The 21,425-nt window shown below is 42.5% G+C and overlaps 1 protein-coding gene across 2 annotated transcripts; it reads right to left on the minus strand.

The window, feature by feature from the left end:
- Positions 1 to 1,730: 1,730 nt before the first annotated feature.
- LOC104692619 lies at positions 1,731 to 20,883 on the minus strand. Of its 2 annotated transcripts, none has more exons than XM_019289026.2 (2): positions 20,724 to 20,883; positions 1,731 to 3,776 (listed from the first exon to the last, which is right to left on the minus strand). In XM_019289026.2, the coding sequence occupies exons 1-2, from the start codon at positions 20,763 to 20,765 to the stop codon at positions 2,763 to 2,765; spliced, it is 1,056 nt and encodes a 351-aa protein (XP_019144571.1). In that variant the 5' UTR covers positions 20,766 to 20,883; the 3' UTR covers positions 1,731 to 2,762. The 2 variants fall into 2 exon arrangements, with proteins under 2 accessions (XP_019144571.1, XP_019144572.1); XM_019289027.3 differs by lacking the exon at positions 20,724 to 20,883 and adding an exon at positions 18,508 to 18,530.
- Positions 20,884 to 21,425: the final 542 nt, after the last annotated feature.

Genomic DNA, 21,425 nt, shown 5'->3' on the forward strand with positions numbered 1-21,425 from the left:
AAACTTTTTCCCTGTCTCATAGAAGATTAAGTTTCCCAGAATTCAGATGAGCCCTCTATCACTTTTCCAGTAAATGAAGGTGCTCTTTGAAGCATGGGACACAGCATGAAATTCCTTGTAAAGCTGGATACTGAGTCCTGGGGGCTTCCGTTTCCTCAATGACCTTGTTATGCTGGAGATGAAAAAGCTTTTAGTCCCTTTCCCCAATCAAAAGTCTTCTACCTGTTTATCCAATAACAATTTGTCATTGCAGCCACAGGAGAAAGTTGGGACCTCTAAGTTCTTTTCAGTCTCATTGGTTCACATTTTTAAAGCATCACCTAATCATTTGTTCCTTAAAAATTTGTTTTAAGGCATTTACTTGCATGAAAAGAGCTCACTAAAAGAGTAGAGGAATAGAAAATCATTCTGACACCTGTAGTGGCCTTCCCACAGACAACTGAAGAAGGGGTTGTTCATCCTGGTTGAGTTGTCACTGTATTTCCAAGGCAAGAGACCCAACCAGATGGGCTCAAACACCCATTTGAAGGACCTTCTTACATCATGGCTTAACGAAAGGCAGCAGCTTCTCAGGTAAGCCAGACCAAGCTTAACTCAGCTGTTGCCTCATGCCATCCATCTTCTACTGAAAACTGAAAGTCTTAGTAGCATGTTCTTTGGATATCCCATTAATACTGTCTGTCTGGGAACTTGTGAGATGCCAACAAAATGCACGGGAATTGCAGTTTCACATTCACAATTAAGCTGCACTGAGTCAGAGATGCAGTTGAGTTTATTAATTAAATTTTTATTTCTTCTCACTGCCTAGACATCACAAGGAGGACATACATCTTTTTTTTTTTTTTTATTCCTGGTTTAACATCTCTTTTTAAGTCCAAGTTATTTGTTCAACTGCTACAAAAATTCTTATTCACCTGGAATTATCTGGCCTGTATAGTTGTGAGCCTCATTCCCCAGGTATTCTCAGCATAGAAAATTGACAGATAAAGGTGGTGGCAAGTCACAGGGTGACTGATTTGTATAAATTCAGCCACTGCTACTGTGACAAGCCTGGGAAGAGATTCAATCCTGGCAATGTCTGTTTTCTCTTCAGCAAGGAACACTCAAGCAAATTCCAAAAGAATCTCTGAATTGTGGGTCTTCCCTTACTAAGAGAACAATCAGGAAACAAACAATCAAAAAAAAAAGTTTCACATTTTCTGATATTGTTGGAATGAAGAAAAATACTCAAATATTTTTCAAGCCCTCATCTGCTCTTTCATTGTCTTCATCATGTACATAGAAGAAAGAATTAGAGGCAAAAAAGGCTCACTTCTTTTCTATATCAAAATGTCTTCATCTTCTTTTCTCATCTCCCACCAACCCCAGCATGTTTAAAGACTGAGCTCTGCTGCTTCTACCCACCTTTTGTTTCTCTAGACATCCATGTATTTTTACCAGCTCTTGGGGTTTTATGGCAAGTCTCACCATTGGTTTATTGAAGTCCCAGCCTCTAAGATCATTTCACCACCTTTAATAGAAAATCAAACAACTGAAGAAGTGAACTACCAGAAGACATTGAGCATCCTAATTCTTTCTGTAAAAGTCATTTATAAAGCAAATGTTATTGTATGTTAACCTTATTAATAATATTTGCACCATGCTAGAAACTCTGCCACATTGTTATAATACCTGTCCTAAACCCCACGAAATAGGTTTTTCCCCAAAAAAAGATTCTAAGGGGGACTAAGTTGAGACTGCATAGGTTTGGTTTATTCCGTATTATACATAAACCCAATACTCAATCTTTACAAGATGACTAAGATCTTAAAAAGTGACCAAAAGTGAAAAGGTAAAAAGGGCAACACAAAAAATATATGGATGAACTGTTCCTCCATTTACCAAGAAATTGTGAAAGAATAAACAGAAGTCTGAAGAAACCAAGGGAAAGCAGCACTAGATGCTTCCTTCTGAAGAATTCAGTTAATATCTTGGCACAAGCTGCAAGACAATGAAGAATCAGTGAAAAGTGAAAAGTTGCATTTATTGTATCTTTTTGCACTACATGGCTTAGTTTGCAGCCCCACAGGTAGACAACTGAAAAGATAGACCATACAATATAAGAAAATTGAGACTGAAGGACATTACAGATCATCCGGTCCTTGTGTGTGAATGAAGGATTAATTCATCTGAAAACATCCTTGGCAGGTGTTTGCCTAATGCATTATTAAAAATTTCAGTGACAGAGATTCCCATCTTGGTAAACATCATTCTTCGGTGTCTGTTGTACTTAAAAGTTTTTCTCCTTTTCTGACTTGAATGTCTCCTGCTAAACTAATGCTAATTATTTATTGTTCTGCCAACAGTAGATATGAAGAACTTTTTAATCTTTTTTTCTGAAACAGACTTGCCACATCTGAGAGTGGAAGAGCTATATTCTCAGGAGCAAAAAGCCCCAGACACAGCACTTTCTACATTCCTGTTTTTTTCTTGATCCCTCCACCCAGTCCACATCCATAGTTTTCCTACATGGTCCATATGTGTCTTGAAAAGTTATACTCCATGCTGGGCTCAGGATATTTGAGGCCTTTCTAGTGTTGAGCAGAGCGAAATGTTATTTTCTCTGAGCCGCTTGTTTGAGCATCTCAGCAAATGATAGAGTTGTTCAACAATATCGCCTTATTTTTACTTGGTGGTCTACTAATGTCTCCAAGTACTCTTCTGAAGACTTCTAGCTAAGCAGTCATTCTGAAACATTTTTCTGGGTATCTGTGCTGTAACATTCAGTCATCATCCACCTGTATGATGTCTCCCAAGGCCATCCTTCGAATGGACTGCCTCCTCCCAAGAGAGGCTTCATCTATTTCCCTTTGCTTTGCTCCTCGTTCCTTCTGCTTTTTGGACACATTTTCAATGAGCTTGCTGGCGTCACTGAGGGTTTTTTGTGTCCGCTGACCTGCAGTTTTCTTCGTGCCTTCTCCCACACTTGGATCTGTGGCCTTTAAGGGTTTGGCTTTCCCGTGGTCTTCCTGCTGCTCTTTCGTGTGTCTTAATCTGAATCGGCGCCGAGAAACATTTTGGCAGGGATCAGGGATGCTCTCGGGGCTGTTGGACTCTCCATGCATGTCAGACACGTGGAGAGTGGGGATTAATGGCTTACAGAGTGTCTTGGGAGCCTCCTCAGCACCTGCTTGTTTAGTCGACTTAGAGGTTGTCTCTGAAGGCAAAATAATTTGGATTTCTCCAAGGGGTTTGCTGCTTTTAGGGGGTAGGGGATCATCTTTGCTCTCCAGAGCAGCCTTCTCACTCAGCTTGATCTGTTGAAGGTTTCCCAGCTCCCCCTGTGCCAGATTCTTTACCCGTTTCACATGGGGCTCATTCCGCATGGAGTTGATCACCATCAGCTTCTGGGCAGCCATTTGGGCTTCTCTCTGGATGCTCATAATCTTTTGGAGCTGGGCTTCTTTTACTTCCACAGGGATCTCCAGAGGGGCCAACTTCACTGGCCTCTTCAGGCTAACATTCTCTGTGCTGCACAACTCATTTGCACGATGCAGGCTGGGAGACAAAACTCCCTCCTTTTTCATCTTTTCTGGCCACAATTTTTTCTCTCCTTGGCATAGCCTCTTCTCTGAAATCCTTGGAGAAGGAGGCTGGAAACCAAGGTTTCTATGTTCACTTCCTGGCTTCCCTCCTGGCAAGAGGAGAACTGGATTTTTAACAGGCTGCAGGTTCACAATCGTGACTTCACTGACAGTGCAGTTATACTTGGGCTTTTCTTCAGCCATTGGGGCACTCTGAAAGAAAAACAGATGTGGAGATCACTATCCTACATTGTATTAATCCTCAGTTAGGTCTTCATGCAATGTTTGGAAGTTTGAAAAGAGTGAAAACTTGGTGTCTCTTGAAATGTACTCCTCAAAACCTTAAATCCTAATCACTGTGCTCCTTAAGCTGCCTCACCCCAGGGTAATCCAAAATAAAGGGCAAATTTAGTCTCCATATCTGGACAACAAATTAACCTGTCAGCTGAAGAATCAGGGCATGTCTCCTCCATGTCTGTCACCAGCGCAACTCAAACATTACCATTCCTCTTCCTACTCTGTCCCAAATATTGAGTCCTTTCTAAGCAGTGAGCAGCACCAGACTGTACACTACACTCACTAATTTAAAGGAAGTTTAGGGTCTCTAAAACACATGGCAAATACCAGAGAATATCTATTAATTTGGGGAATCTCGTAGCTGAGGGTCAGGCATGAGGTCCTTCTCTTTTCCTGTGACATTCTGTAATGTGGACTTTTGCATATACTGACGTGCTTAATAGGGTAGGGAAAGTATCTTCATTTCCACCAAAATTCTGCCTAGTTTCACAAGGTACTTTTCCATAAAGAATAGACTGTCAAACTGGTAATGGTTTTGCTTGTGTCAATGGAAAAGACCCTGAAATGTGCAAAGATGCTGTTCAGAATGCTGTGGATATTGTTCAGTTTCAAAAACAGTGCGTCTGGGGTATTAACTAAAGACACTGCTAAATGGCAGATGTGGCAAACCTGGAGTTATTTATTTGCCATTGTTCAGAGAAACTTTATGTCATGGTTGGGAAATAATATAAGAATCAATAATCAATAATCATTATTGTCAATAGTGTAAGAATCTCATGGTAATCAGGCCTCTGATGTTCAACTTTCTAGTCCTGCATAGGCAATGACAGGCTTATGGGCAGCATCAGGAGATGGGCTCTGTTCCTGCTTCTGCCCAAACAAGGAAGTCCTCTTCTCTAAGGTACCTTTTCCATTCCCACTCTGGTTTCTGTACAGACTATACATTTTATGGGACAGACAAAAACAATATTCTTGCCTGTATCTCAGACTTCCAGGCCTTATTATCACAAAGATATTTTCTTAAATTATAGTATTAACCTGCTTTTTGTCTGACAAACAGAGAACATGAGCTCCTTTCATCTCATCTAATTAAGTCTGTATTGGTAATTCCTGTTCACTGTTATTGGTGGGATTTTTATTTTTGGTTTAAGTACCCAAGCTTAGTATCATTGTAAATAAAAATGATACTTGTCTTGCCCTTTCTGTGTCTTTCTCTTTTCCAGGAAAACACTTAAAGCTGCCCATGACTCTGTAAATGTGAAGTGAAATAAAATAAACATAAATAAACCCTTGTCCTAAGATGTAGGCATATAAAGCAATGGGACAGAGTGAAGGTTCTAATGCAGATGGAGGTATGGGTGTGGAAACAAGAAATGGTAAGCAACATAGTAACAAAGTTTTGCCATTTTGGAAGAGATTTTAGTTAAAAAGCCTTTTATTTGCCTTTAAAAATCTAGTACCCATCTAAAACCCAGCCACCTAGCCAAGCCTACAGAACAACCTGCCTAGGCAATCTATCTTTCTGCTCATGACCACTTTTTGTTCTCCTGCTGGTTTCAGACAGGAGTGACCAAGTGATTGGTCCATTCCCTGTGCACTCTTCTGAGGAAAATTCAGACAAGCTAAGAAGGCTTGGAGAAATGTTACACACCACCTAAATCCAATTGGAGTCCTAATGTTAATACACTTAAACCTCACCCAAGGCTGATGTGCAAGATAAGCTGCATCCTCTGTTGTCGTGCACACATTACCCAGTACCTTCCAGAAATGTCCATCTGCTATGTATATCCTCCCACTTAAAATTTAATTAAGTAATTGGCCCAATCTTGTGTGGGTAATTGCTCTGTGCCCAAAATTCCCTTTGCAGTCAATGAGAGACTCGTGTAAAGAATGACTGCTTCAGGTTCTCTAGATCAAAGTATTATGATAGTGGTATTATCAAAGGGACCATCAGCCTTTCTTTAGAAACCACAACCTTCATGTAATTTAAACAATTTCTTTCCCAGTCTCAGCTTGCTGATCCTTCTGATATAAACTGCACAGTAATGGGACAGCAGAAATAGAAGGGTCACAGTACATCACTACTAATTAACTAAATTTATTGTATGCCCAGTGGCAAATTGGCATTGAGTGGTTTCAGATCTAGGAAGCCTGGTGTCCCCCATAAACAGGAATCTGATGTCCCTCTAAAGCCAGTACCCAGACTGGATGGTACTCAGAGAGAGGTGGTCCTACTATTTTTAATTAATTTTGGTTACAGGAGTCTGCTCATTGCAGGGCAATAAACACTTGATTTTGGCTGAAAGTGAGATTTGGAAGAGTCTTATAGAAACCTTGTTCGTACACTTGATGACTGGATCAAGAGAAGGCATTGAGCTGAGGTTCCTTTCCAGTATTGGTCCTCACCTCTGTTGTTCTACATCTGAAAAAATCAGATACAAAGCAGCCTCAGGCACCCTGAGGTGTCCTATTGGCATGCATCTGGCAGAAATGGGGAACCAAAGCGAGCCAAGCACATAGCATGTGTTTAGATAACCTGACAACCTGCTGGACTTTAGCCAGGAAGTCAATCTGTCAGCAGGGAAAAGCAGCAGGTTGTTGTGCTGCCACAAAGCTCTGCAGGGCTTGAGATCCAAACCACTGTTTCATGCACGTCACTTCCCCATATGGCTCCAAAATACTTCACCGATTCAGTCCTGTCGTGGATATACTTGTCAGGAGGTAATATTTGGTTGGTAGCATACATGATTATAGATACGTCATGAATGAAGGGAATCCTTTAAAAATCTTAGTGTTCAAGGTCAAGTTGGATGGTGCTTTGAGCAATCTGGTCTAGTGGAAGGTGTCCTTACCCATGGCAGGGAGCTGGGAATTATCTTGAAGGTCCCTTCCAACCCAAACCACTCTTTTATTCTCTGATCTTTGCTTCCTTTAAATATCCCTGTTTTCTTTATCACCTTCGTGAGGTTTCCTCTCCTTGCTCAATGAAAACAAATTTATAGTGCATTTCATAAGAGTTAAAAGAAAAGAAAAAACGTGCACACACATGTACACGCGCGCAAAACCACCACTCTAAATCCCCAACTCTTCCTACATAACAAAAAGCTTTAATCTCATTGCTACAGAATAATCTGTAGTGATAAGCAGATGTTACACAACTCTGATGCTTTTCCTTTCCATCATCACGTGTATCAACTGATTGCTGCAGTTCAAAGGGGAGGACAGAAATACCTAAGAAAGGAAGTTCACAGATCAAATCCTCCAGCTTATCTGGCTGAAAGCTTCTCCCACAGTGGATTTTATTTTAGTTCAGTTCCAAAATAAACACCAAGCCTTCAGTGTGCCTTAATTCTCCATGTGATGCCTGAAGCACTGCCACTGAAAACCCCTCTGGCATGTGGAGATCCATTACACATGCTGTCATTCATCAGGAGAAAGAAACAATTCAGTTTAAACATCTAGGGATGAATGGCTTTGCTTCCACTGCAGATTATGTATGTACAGTAAATAGCGCAGGTCACCATGAATGAACAATGCAGAAAACAGAGCCAGCACTTGAATAATTCCCAGAAAAGCCTTAAATACGCAGCCTTGCTGTTTGTCAGATGGCATTAATTATCACACCTGCAATGTGAGGGACTTATATCATCGTTTGCTGCGCTAGAAAAATTTAAGTTATATTGTCTGTGAGCCAGTGAGTCTGAGAAGGTCAGAGGATCCATTGGGCTGGGGAAGATAAAACATAACCATGTTCATAATCATCAGTACTGAACACGGTGCTAACATCACACCTGGCTGTCTTGGATCCCAAAACAAACAGGTACCAAGGTGGACTGAATACAGGAACTCCATACAAATAAATTCCTGCTGTGTTTCCTCAGTGGAGGATCCAGAGATCCTGTGTCATACTGCTACAACTCCCTTTGCACCATTGGTATCTTAAAACAGCAGTGGCAGCAAGAAGAGTTTCCAAAGAAAACAAAGAAAAGATATTTGAGTGGTCTGAAAAACAGCTCATTATCAGGGAATCTGTTTCAAATCCCTTTTCCACCACAAGCTGCTCATGGGATGGCAGGGAAGATGTTTTGTCCCTCCCTGACTGTGTTTTTCGCCTGCAAATTTGTACTGACCCCAACTCCTGGACTATAGGGCACTAGAGAGCATAAGCTACTCAGCAACAGGAACTCACATTAGTTTGAAATGAAGTTACGTTAGTTTCCAAAATAGGTTCCAAAATAGGTTTGATTCCAGATAACTTAATTTTCAGAAAACAAGTGCTTTATAAAAGGTGGTACCTATTGAATAATCAAAGACCGAAAGAATCTATAATCACTCAAAAATTGTGTCAAGTACAAGTTTTGCTTATAGAGGAGTTGTTCTTACATTATGGGTTTTATTTTGTGAGTGACTGAAGGTTTGGGGCAAAACCTAGTATTTGCAATCATTAATCTGAAAGAATGCTTAGTGAAAACATTTAAAATTTGTGCATAAAATTTGGGGGATCTTAAGAGGAATCATCAGATTTTATACAGTTTAGAACACTCTTACTCCTAATGTTATTATTACTTTAATAGCTCCTCCCTGAATTAATGAGGAGACCAGTTTGAATTCTAGGAAACCCACAGCAGATTGTCCCTTGCAGGCACACTCAATTTCCGAACCATGGAGTCTCCAGACTTCCCATATGCCTCCCAGATTTTACTGAGCAACCTCTGTCTTTGGAAGCTTCTTATTGGGATTTGCAGTATTGCAGGAAAGAAGAGGAAGTGCAGAACTCCAGTCCTAATGACAAGTCATGTAAACTAACTTTTCCAACTTCCACATCTAAATAGGGACATTGTTCCTTATTTAGATCAAGACAAAGATTTATAAAAAATGAGCAACTAACATAGACTTCTAAATCCAGATTTAAGATATAAATAAATGACCTCTTTTTCAACGGTGGCACTGGATTTTACTCCTTAAATTCAGCCAACTTATTTAAGGATCTTGACTGTAACTCAAAATTCCACCTTCAGCTTCAAAACTCTTAGTGTCAGTTGTTAGAATAAGGTGATTGATTTCCCGAAGTTCTGAGCACCTCCAAATCCCTGCCATCTCAACAAGACTGTATGAGAAGTAAAGGCCTGTACATGCAGTTGGACCACTGCTGACCAGGGTGTGTGTCTGACATCACAGCACAAGCCTAAATCTTCTCACTGCTGTGAGGGAAGAGGAGCAGAAATGAAAAATGCAGTATTTCCTGCTAACTACCAGCTCCTGCTTACATTACATGCCCAGAAAGATCACAGCACAAGCAGAACGTGCAGACAAAGTGATTGAGCTCTCCCCTTGATGTTTTTTCTTAATTTAGAGCTTGGCACTGTAAAATCCAGACTGATGGAGCTATCTGCTGTGGTGGAAGCTCATACCTAGGAATTAATGTGGTACCCTGCCCTATCCCACTGATAACAGAGGCCAGCACCTTGGAGTCAGAGAGAGCAGCTCTGCCATCATTCAATGTCTGTTCTCTAGGTGCCACTCATCCACTGCACTCAGAAATACCAAGGAAGACAAGCACCTTTTCTCAGTTCTCCCAGGCAATATTTCATTCAGAACAGAAGAATGAACATCCCTGTCTTCTGAAAAGGAGGTGTCAGCAGTGCAACTATTTTCCTTAAAACATAAGGGCTAGAAAATTCACTTTCTCAAACAGAGACCCTCAAGCCGACATATCCTATCTCTCCACAGAACCAGGGGTTCATATCTCCTGCCAGAATTGTTCTTTTGTGTTTTCTTTGGCCAATTAGGCCAGAAGTGAAAAAATGACATGACTGCATGGTCTGGTAGTAAGGGCAGCTTTGGATGAACCCTTTGACAAGGACAATTTAATACAATTTGCTTCACTGCCAAAATCTTCTAGAATGTCCAGTTATAAGGCTAAAAGCTCCTCTCTCACTTTCTTACCCCTTGCTGCAACATGTTTTTATCTCCACATCTCTAGCAGAAGGATTTGAGGTTGTTTCTAGCCCAGGATTGTCTCATGTTTTCTTTAGGACATGCTGCTACTGGGTTGCTCCCGGTTTAATTTCATCAGAACTGTGGATTCTGTATAATAGGAGAGGCTTTGTGGAGGCATCTGGGAGCTATTTGAAGGCTGTGAACAATGGACAGGAGCCAGCTCTGCCCTCTTGAGCTGATAGAATCCAGTCTGAGGCAGATGCCTGAGGCGCCCTCCACTCCAGGACTGGAGAATGACCAGCTCTCAGACTCTGAAAGCAGATATTCCAGACATCACCTCAGACTATGAAGTGGCTCATTTTCCAGGAGATCCTGTCCAATTCAATGATTTTGTGGCTAAAGGTAAAGAAGGGAAGCTAAGACCAGGGAGCCAGCAGTGATCTGGAGCCTGCAAAGCAGACCCCAGCCCTTTAATGGCTGGGACGGGCCCTGAATTCTACCCTTTGTGATAATTTTCTTACCCACATTCTATGGCTATTACTGATTTCAGACTGTCACTCCTTAAATACATTTTTCACAAGTTCCTATTAAACTGTGGGTAGCATATAATGTTATACCAGTATTGATGTTAAAGAGAATTACCTGCTAGTCCTGCTAATCCACTGATGCTTTGACAGCAGGAATCTTACAAATAGAGATTCTTCATGAAAAAATGATTAAACATGACCTGAAAGGCCGCAGCTTTCCAATTCTCTGAAAACTTACCATTTCCTTGTTGAATGCTGTAGCATTTAAAGCTAGAAGAATCAACGACAGCCCATCCTCTGATCCACTAATGACATGGATGTTGAAGGATTTTGATGTCACTTTTTTTATCCTCAAGCCTATTATCTGTCTCTTCTGCCTTTCGCTCTTCAAACAGAGGCCGCTTTAGAGAGATTGCAGTGGGCGGGCAGGGAATGTAGGAACTGTTCTACTTTTTGTATGGACTTAGTCCACAGCTAGAGACAAGTCACTGAATATCTCTGAGCCTCACAATCAAGGGATGTCCTTTAGAGATCTTTTAGGAATTTAGTCTGTTAAATCTGCTATAACCTCTTTCAACCTCTTTAAATTGCTATAACCTCTTTCAACCTAAATTTACCTCTGGCTTCAGCAAGACAGTGTTTGGTGTATTCCACTTGGCCCAGTGGTCCTAAACTGATGCAGTGTTGTTCAGTTCCTGTGCTCTGACCTGGGAAGGGCTACATTTCAATGACACGTGGATCGCTGCACCATTTGGAGACCACTGTAGGACGTTCCAGATGGTAGGCAGAATTCATTCATCTATGTCATGAAAATTTAATTTATATGAAGGTAATAAATTGCTTATGTATAAAATAGGCAGGACTAATACATAAGCATTCAGGGCTGAATCACACCAGGATACAGTCACACACAGCTCACAGTGAACTCAGCTTTTTGGCCATTACAACAACAATCAATTGAACAGAATTATTAAGTGCAGATACTCTGTATTTGGGTAGAATATGCCAACACAATAGCTGCTGCACTGTTAAAACAACCCACCCCTCCCCATAGTAATTTTAACTCAATCTTAAGAAGCCAGCAGTGATGGAAGAGAGAAAAAAACATAATAATAGAGAGAGCATCTAACAGCCTGGGCTTGCTGCTGCATTTGCATTGACGTCAGAGCAAACAAGATTAAATGAAGGCAAGCACAGCTACAGAAATGTGACCTTAAACACAGCCTCAGAGTTGCAGATAATGCCAGAATCTTAGCTGTAACTCCACCTGGCTGGCTGACGTAGGCACAGAGATAAAATCTGTGAGAAGCAGCCAGAGACCCCAGTGGCAGCTGGCATGGTGAGAGTTCTGCTCACCATGGAGCTCAGGGCACGGTGCCACAGAGAGAAGCCAGGGTGGGGCAGAAGGGATCGTGCTGACTCTGTCCTCTGCAAGGAACCGTTGAGGTTGGCAGAATTTGCAGCAGCCTCTTACTGCTGGGGTTGCTTCAGTCTAGTCCAGGATTAGGGAAAAGATGGAAAAATGCTTGATCTCATTTTCCCAGTCAATCACACTCTTTCCCTTTGCCCAGTGTAACCTTGTGTAGTGGGTTGAACCTGAGTTGATGGACAGTCTTTTAGACTAATGACACTTCTCACAATTTACATATTTAAACCACACAGAAAGGTGGGAATGGTTTTTTGTTCCAGCTCACCTGCCGGAAGGTGGGGGAGCTCTGAGCCTCCAGGGCCTGCCGGGCCAGGCCGGGGCCCCTGCCCCCCCCATCTTTCCCAACGCCGCGGCACGGACCCTGGGTCACTGGGGGGGAACTGTCCCCGAGCCACAGGCAGCTCAAACCAGCCATGGACTGCCACAGAGCTAAACCCAGCCATGGACTGCCACAGAGCTAAACCCAGCCATGGACTGCCACAGAGCTAAACCCAGCCATGGATTGCCACAGAGCTAAACCCAGCCATGGACTGCCACACAGCTCAAACCAGTCATGGACTGCCACACAGCTCAAACCAGTCATGGACTGCCACACAGCTCAAACCAGCCATGGATTGCCACACAGCTAAACCCAGCCATGGATTGCCACACAGCTAAACCAGCCATGGACTGCCACACAGCTAAACCCAGCCATGGATTGCCACACAGCTCAAACCAGCCATGGACTGCCACACAGCTAAACCCAGCCATGGACTGGCACACAGCTCAAACCAGCCATGGATTGCCACACAGCTCAAACCAGCCATGGACTGCCACAGAGCTCAAACCCACCCGGCGCGGCCTCCTGGGACCGGCGGGTCCCTCTCCTCTCCACGCGGAGCCGGCGGAGCCAGCGGGAGCCGGCGTGGCCTCCTGTCTGCAGCCAGCACACTCCACGCTGAGCTGAGGAGGACACCACACAGCCAGCAGCACAAAGGGAGAGAGGCTTTCTCCACCGTAAAGCCTGAACAAGAACACTCTTCATGGTGGCTTCAGAGTCAGAGAGAAAGTGAGCCATGTGAGACGGAGCTGAACACAGCGATGGGAGAAAAGAGGGCGGTGCCGCGATTCTCGCGCGTAGCTTAAAAAACTTCTTGCATGCCATGGTAAGAAACTGTACTATCACAAACTGTTTGTCTCTTTAATCCATTTGGAGTACATGGGGGGGATGGAGAATTCACGTGTGGCCCATGAAGATTTTGAAGAGTGCCCATGCCAGGCTATATAGAAGCATTGAGAGGATTTTTAGAGACTTGTGGCCAAAAAAAGCCTTTGTGTTCAGGCCAAAGTAACTCATCCTTAAAAAGATTAATAACCCTGTGTGATAGCCTATGTTTGGCAGTGTGAAGGAACTGTGAGATTTTTCATGGGAGAGATGTTTTACACCACAGCAGATTGTTTCTTTCCAGGTGGGTCTGCTGATGGTGGCAGTTTGGGAACCATGTGCAGCTGAAGAAAACCCTTTTTTCCTTAAGCATATGAACACTGACTAAAATTCCATGTTCTTTTACCCTTTGTGTGAGTTGGGTAAAAGGAGGAAAGTCCTGGAAAGGAGGAGGGGATTTGCTTTAATTTCTTGTTATTTCTCTTTTAGTTCTTTTAGTAATAAAACTCTTTCTTTGTGCTGCAACTGTTAAAGTTTTGTGCCTGCTTTGCTTTCTCCTAATTCTTATCTCACAGAAGGAAAATAAGTAAGTAATGGGTATTTTGAACCAAACCACTGCACCTTGACACTTCTGAGATCCAGACTTGGAAAGCCAGAGAGAGAACCAGGCCACTGGGAACAATGGCTAATGGCACCTTCAAACAGCTAAGAACAATTGCAGCTAGAAGTTTGTTACCATAGGAGCAAAGCCCATTCAAGTCTACTCAATCAAATAAAGCATGATTACATGGTGACATTGCCAAAATCTGAACCACTGTTCACTGAACAAAACCACAAAAAATTGTCCACAACCAATAAAGAAAACTCTCTGGCAAGAGAGCATCCCTTCAAAAATCCTAAGCAGGTAGATCCCAATCTTCCCAGACACTATGATTAAGAGTGGATGAAAGTATTTCCTTTGATTTGAAGGACAGGATTACCTGTTGGGCATCATTCAAACCCCTCAAAACCAGGCCGAACTGAGATACAGAAGATTTAATGACTTCACTGGATCTGACTGCTCTTAGCATTATTTCATTTTACATTTGCCACAAAAGAGATTCCACTTTGGATCTGTGGGGTAAAGCACCTTTCTACAGGCTCAGATGGAATCAACCAAAACAGCAATTTCAGGCTGTTTCCCTGATGTGGAGAAGATATCCAAACACAATGATAAGTCTTTTTTCATGTCTCTCTATTGACAACTTCTGGAGTGGTTCAAGCACACGGGGAGAGCTTTGGCAGACAAGTTATGTTGCAGGACCTTCCCCAATCAATTTGTCTCAGCTAAAGAAAACTGGAGATAGTTTATCTGTGAACTGCTGAGAATTCAATTTTTATCCCATTTTCTCCTTAAGGCATCTGCAGACAGCTGGGCAATTTTGTGTCACCTGCAGCTTAGAGTTCATAATAAAACCAGGTAGGTTCCCTGGTGAGGGTAGAGATGCAATAATTAAACTTAGCCTAATAACTGCATTACACTCAGGGCTCCAACCAGATTCTCCTGTTATGGGCCAAGCACTGTGCAATGAGGAGCTAAAAACCCTTTCAAAATTTTGTCCCTGTGGCATACAGAGTTCATGGAGGCTTACTGCCTGTCTGGTCTTGTTTCAGGCACAATATTCAGCCAGTATTTTTGGGAAATGCAGGAGCTTTTGAGAGTCTTTTGGGTCAGATTTCAGGATCTTGTATCACTTTCTGATCCCAGCATGAAGAAAAGGAGATTGTTGTGTTATGTTGTTTTGGTTTTTTTGTTTGTTTACCCATGCGTCTTTGTGGGTACAAATACCTCTGCAGGGATATTTGGCTTGAATACTGGTAGGTTTGGAAAATCCAGTAAATCTCTAATCTAATCAAATTTCACCAAGCAATTGTTCCCCATCCTTTGGAGCCCAGGGATCTAAGCTGTATTATGCTGCCTGGCTTATTACTGAAAGGTCACTGAAGACTCAATGGATCCTTCGCTGCATTTCTTCTGTCCTCTCTTTGACATGTCAAAGAGCTGTTGTTGCAATAATTGCAACCAGTCCTGTTTTAGGACCAAAAATCTTAGAATATCCCATGCAGAATGTGCTGATCCTGCCCACATGGATCACTGGTGCTGTCCTGGAGATGCTTAATGTACCATTGAATGCCATAGAGCAGCAGTTTTTATTTCTTCTGAACCATGAGGTATGAGATCTTGGCACTTGTGACTTGTGCTTTCAAGCCTTTTCTAGTCAATCAGCCAAGAGTTGCTTTTTTGATTCAACATTTAGCAGCTGACTTTACTTAATTTGGAAGCACAAACAGACCCTTTGCTTCACTCTGTGTGTTCAACTCTTGGCCAAAAGACAACCAACTTTAAACCAGACAAAATTCCTTGCAACTACAGCACTTGCTCCCCCCTCTGTCTCCTGACTTATAAGGAACCATGTTATTGGAATATGGACCACCTAATCCACCAAGCCTGGGAGCATCTGAATTTTTATTTTTATGTGTTGGTGACATTCCAATGTGACCTTGCCAGTGAATAGGACACCCTTAATTGCAGATGCCCCCATTAGTCCAGGTGTTCATGTGGGAGGAAGATCTGTTAATTTCATTATGGAATTTCTGAATCTAGTCCTGCCAGCTCCATAGGAATTTTGATGATTGTACTCATCTCCACTAATTTATTCATTTTTCTCCTGGTTATCAGCATTGCTTTGTGCTCACGAGTTAGGATGGAAAGGAAAACAGCTTTTTGTAGATGCTAGCAGGGCCTGACAGAGTAATTTTCCTGTGAAACTTTCCTTTCTCATAAGAAAGCAGTTAGAGAAATCCAGCTTCTCACAGCTTCTCTGTGAAAGCTTTAGTTCTCTTGAGAACTGGATGGACAACAGTTTGTAAGAATGTAAACCATTTCTGCACCTGCAGGTTGTTGTGAGAACACTACAATTATTTTCAGTTTTGTGAGAATGATATTTGGAAATGGGTGTCTTACTGCTCAACCTATCACCTCTGGAGGTGGTGGGCCAACAGGTCAATCATGTAATTTCTCTTTTGCAAACCATTCTATAAAGGTTATGAGTGATTAAACGAGGTCTCTTCAGCCATACCTTGCAACCTGGACTTGTGTCGTGATTCGCTGTTCTCTGGGGAATAACAGTGGCAGCTTTTCTCATGGAAGTTGAGCACATCTCACTGCACAGGACAAACAAAGCCTGGAAAAAGAGCAGCTTTCCAGCACAATGCCAGGACTAAGGCACCTGTGTGCTTCTTCAGGTAAACTGCTGTCCTTCAAATTCACAAGGACATTTTCTGCTATGTGAGCTGGTCATGGAGACAATTTCAGCTCTCCTGGAGAGCATAATTTAAAGTTAGACCTTCTCCAGTATGGTCCATACCACCAATCAAGGTAATTGTATTGTCCATAGGTTTCAAGACTCTCATAAAAATTTGGTTTTGTTCTGCCCTTGTGTTCAGAAATTCACCTCTCAGTGGAAATCTTTATGTTCACTTTGGTGGGTTTTAGCAGTAAACCAGCAAGCAAATCTTCAGTATTATCCACAGTTGGATGTCTGTACTGTAACACAGAGCTACACCCTGGGAAATCCTTCCAGATCCCAGAAGGACTTGATTCTGCTCCCTTCTGTAACCAATGATGGTACTGCCCTTGATTTCAACAGAGGCAGAATCAAGATGGGGATTGTTTCAAATTCACCAGGACAATTCTACAAGTTGTACATAGTCTTCACCCCATTTTACGTGTGGTTAAGGAACAAGGATACCTCCTACACATATTCCTCTTGGGCATTCCATATGTCTCTCAGCTGAGGATCCAGTGAAGCTCACTCACTACATATGTGCAAACAGTCCATTCAAGAATTCTTAAAAGTGGAGAAAAGTGAATATGAAGCCTGTCCCTGTTCAGAATTCCATGCAAGGCCTCAAATTCAAGTGTTAGTATACTGAGTCTTGTTTCCTCCTGATTTTCTGGTAAGACACAGGGTTTTCCTCATCAGTAGAACTGTGCACTCATTAGTTTGAGTAGGATGAACATCTTTGGTCTGTTAAAAGTATCTCTGTCTATACCAACAGTTTTATTTTCAGCTTCAAAAAGTCACCCAAACCAGCACTATCTCCCAAAGACTCAGATGCTTGCTCTTGGCACTGTTTAGCACCTCAGCTTGTTCTTAGCTCATGGACCTTGAGTCCATCTCCTCAGATCTGTGGCTCTCCTTGCTTTGTCTCACCACAGCTTCTGCTCCCAAGCCCTGCAATTTACTTGAGAAGGAGGCAATTTCTCCCTATAAGACTTGGAATGCTTTTGGGACTTATTTTCTCTGATGAGAGGTACAGTGGGCTACCTTAGCCATTGAGGTGGTGTGTCTTGGCACACCCACACATCTTTTGTGTGCCTGTATTGCTTATTCTAATTCAGCAGCCTACTGCCTTATCTAGTCAGAGTGCTTTGAAAGGCAAATCCTATCAGAGCATAATGGGAAGGGAAGTTAAAGCTATTAACAGCAGATTTTTAGTGGGTCAGGGGGCAGAAGAGGAGCTCTCTAATCATCTTCAGATACATTTTCTTTCCTTATAGGCTTGAATAATAACTAAATCTCAGCTCCTCTAGATAGCTTTAGATGCTATTAGCACATTCAATCAGTAACTCAGAAAGGGATAGAAAAGCACAAATACATAAAATCACACAATCGTAGAATCACAGAATGGTTTGAGTTGAAAGGGACCTTAAAGATCTTCTAGTTTCAAGCCCCTGCCATGGGCAGGGACACTTTTCTCAAGAACAGCTTGCTCAGAGCCCCATGTGAACAGGCGTGGCAGGCCACCAGCTCTGGAGGAGCACTGGCTGTTCATTCCCTGTCTCTAGAACATCTTCAGGGGAAAGGGCCCGCTCTCGATGGAGACATGTGCTGGCTGTCCTTCCTGATAATTGTGTTTCTGGTAGAAAAGAATAGAGGCATGGAGAAGCCTAGAGTGAGCTGGGAAGGGACATCATTCCTGTGAAAAGGAGGCCTCACTGAAACAATATTTGCTTCCCAGCATTATCCTCTGATCAGGTAACAGAGAGTCCTCCTTCTGCTGTCTCCTTCATGGCCCTGTACTGTATCCCCTGGCTGAGCTCCTCCCCTGAGAAGCTCTATCATAGTGACAGGGAGAAATTTTTCCATGGCTACTGTCATTAATTACCACGATAATTTCCCTCCTTAAACTTCAAGTCTGAATTATTACTCATTTCCCATCCTGCCCAGCCCACTATCCTGCCTAGATATCTCATTTGGCAGCTAGACCGTATGAGTGTTGCTCCCTTGATTAAATAGTTGGTACAATGTGTATCTTATTACCCTCAGGTAAGTCCCTGGTCAGGGTTTTTTTTAAGCATCTCCTTCCCAGGAATGGTTGGAGCAAGGGTGAAGGTATTCAGGGGAATCAGGGAAGGTTGTCAGCATCATTCAAGGTAATCTTCAGCCATTTTAGAGCAATGAACAACACCTTGCGTACTGGAGGTGTGTATAAACTGTATACTAAACACAGGGATTTTAGTTCCTCTTGCCATACCAGACCAATTTTGGGCGTAAGCCATACCTCTTACTTGTTTTGAATAATTAAAAATCAAGCCCTCTTGGTGCCTTGCAGGACATTTGGTCCACTCCATCATGGCAGATTAAAAAAAAAAAAAAAAAAGGAAGGAATTAGTAGATATCAGCTCTTAATCTCCAAATGCTCAGACTCAGGAGCATAAGGAGACAACATCTTTTGATGTGGTTCCCATATTGCAAGCAAACTAAATAAATATCTCTGGGGTCTTAAGGCTAACATCCAACCATCATCTCATAAAAATAAGATGCTGACTGAAAAGTGTGTGTGTGTATACTGGGGAAAGGTGTTCTTGTGGATTGGTCTTACTTCTGTCAGTTTGTGAGGAAACATTCCCAGAACACCACCATCGTTGTCTATGTTGTGATAGCAGCACCACAGCCAGTCTACCTTGTATTATCCAAGAATTCGGATAGTACCACACACCTGCAAAGCCGCCAGCACCCCACATCCCACATGTGCAGGTTTTGTCTCACAACACAGTCCTGAAGGGCTTCTTTATGCTCATGAGCTGTGGAAGGCTTGTGTAGTTCAGGTAGAGAACGTCCCCTGTGCCCTCTGCCACACACAGATTCCCTCTCAGCATTGAGCCCCAGGCCTCTCACAGTTTTTTGAGTGCTCTCCCAGTTGCTGGGAAAGCAGCATCACTGAAATTAGAATAGAAATGCCAGCTCTTTCCCCATTACTCCAATAAGCACCTGAAATGCTTTCCTCATTTGGAAAACCACCCAGTAAGACCCCAAGTTTACAAAATCCCTGTGTGTAATCACCTTCTTGTGGGGCTTTCCTCCTTATCTGCATTTTCATATTGTAGAAATAAGACCAGTATTCTCATTTGTGTCCCATCAATTTCTTTGCTCAATTCATTGATCTTGAAGATCTCCTTAAGGAAATTAGGCAAATCAGGTTTAAATTTCTCCTGAATCCTTTCCCTGATAATGAAAATCTGATGGTGGTTGTTATTAGCAGCTTGGCTTTAGAGTTACGTAAGTGATGGGATAAGCTGGTCTATTTTAGTAGCTATTTTCTAATCTATCAGAAGATACTGGAGATCTCAAGACAAATACATCATGAAAAGCTATAAGCATGCTTTACTTATAGAAAAATCCTAGGGAAATGTCGTGAGAAAGGATACAGGACAGTTGTACTTCCACCATCTTTAAGATACATAGAGTTTAGTAGAGCTCTCCTCAGTTTTGCACCCATCCTAGAGGACTGAATAGGAAGACTAGACATTCATAGATTCATAGAACGTGTTGCAAGAGACCTTAAAGATCATCTTGTTCCAACCCCCTGCCATGGGCAAAGACACCTTCCACTAGACCAGGTTGCTCAGAGCCCCATCCAGCCTGGCCTTGAACACTTCCAGGGATAAGGAGAGTCCACGACCTCTGAGTGACCTGTGCCTGTATCTCACCACCTTTATAATAAAGAATTTCTCCTAATATCTAATCTTCCTGATACCCAGTCTAAGTCTACCCTTCTTCAGCTTTGCTAGGATTCAATGAAGTTGAGGGGAAGTACTTTGCTTTCACAGATACAGGCCTCTTCCTCTAAAGAGGATACCAAGTGGTCCTTCACGGAAAGATGCCAAAGGCTGAACAATCATATTGTATAATGGGAGACAGCCTCTGCAGATGAAGAAATTTTTAGAGCCTAAATATCCAGTTTCCAGCTGTGTGAAATTGTCACGCTGTTCATAATGATCAGAAGGATTGAGATTGAAAACTTATCTGGCATCTTTTTTGCCAGCACAATTTTCAATTTTTACATGCTTCAAAGATCACAGGTTCCTGTTCACAGCCCCTGTTAAATATCCTGAAATACATCTCTTCTAGAAAACTGTTTTGTTTTAGCCATTCTTTAAACTAGATGCTTCCATGAGGAGGGATTTTTGGCCCATTTTAGCTGTACAGTTCATTGTCCCTAATCTCCCCATTGCCATTGCTATAGCAATCAAGTGCCTGTCAGATGCCCCAACTAGAAAATGGTTTTTTTTATTTCATTAGCTCCCAAGTTGAATCCTATTACTTATTAATAACCTCATTCCACCCATGCTCTGCATTGATCCCTCTTATCAGCACTGGCTCCTGCTGACTTCTCAGCTTTCTCAGAGTAATGTTTTCAAAGGTAAAAATTCCCAGCCATCTCTCCAAGCAAGACTCCTGGGCAATCAATAAGAAGCTCATCACTTCCACACTTACCAGCCGCCCCGGCAGCTCTTGCTTTGCTCGTTGTTTTATCATTCCCAAAAGCGTTTCCTCCTCCTCCTGATGAGATGGATTTACTCAGCAATACTCAGCCTGCTATGGCAGGGAATGCAGGGACCAGGTGCCTTGCTTGCTCAGGAGGACTGAAAGGCTCAGAAATCTTACAGAGAGATAAGTGGGAGATTAGGGTCAGCATTACTGCAGGCACTTAGGGGCTGAACAGATTCCTGTGGCAAAAAAAAGCACCTGTGAATGTGTTGTATTCTTCTCCTTCCTTTAAAGAGAGGAGTATTCTTACTTTAAGTACACATCTTTAAAGAATTCCCCTCCTCCACCTTTCTCCATCATGTCCTTTTTCCATCCTTTCATTCTTCTTGCTTCTCTTCTGTGCCCTGCTTGTCCTTTACCTTGTCATTGCTCTCTTCTTACAGGCCAATATGGCCCCAAAATCCTCACATCTTGTGTGCCCTGCAATTAAGGTGTTGATTCCTAAAATTATGCCCCCACATTTGTGTTTCAACATCTGAGTAGAAACTGATTTTCTGCAGAACCAGTGATGGGGATTCCAGGCATGTTTGGGTTCTGAAAGCCCAGTAATTTATGTTATATCCTAATTGCAGTGCATGATTTGGGGGGCCTAAGTCCAGGGAAATCTGGTAGCCTACAGTGAGGAATGTTGAGAGAGAGGTGCTTCAA

Source organism: Corvus cornix, chromosome 2 (assembly GCF_000738735.6).
Source record: "Corvus cornix cornix isolate S_Up_H32 chromosome 2, ASM73873v5, whole genome shotgun sequence".
In the NCBI taxonomy this organism is placed as follows: domain Eukaryota; kingdom Metazoa; phylum Chordata; class Aves; order Passeriformes; family Corvidae; genus Corvus; species Corvus cornix.

What these genes read in the sequence shown, in the direction of transcription:
- LOC104692619 (XM_019289026.2), bottom strand. Translation starts at nt 20,765, where the DNA reads ATGATAAAACAACGAGCAAAGCAAGAGCTGCCGGGGCGGCTG. An exon ending in AAGAGCTGCCGGGGCGGCTG is followed by an intron (nt 3,777 to 20,723) that starts GTAAGTGTGGAA and finishes TTTTTCTTTCAG; the next exon opens with AGTGCCCCAATGGCTGAAGA.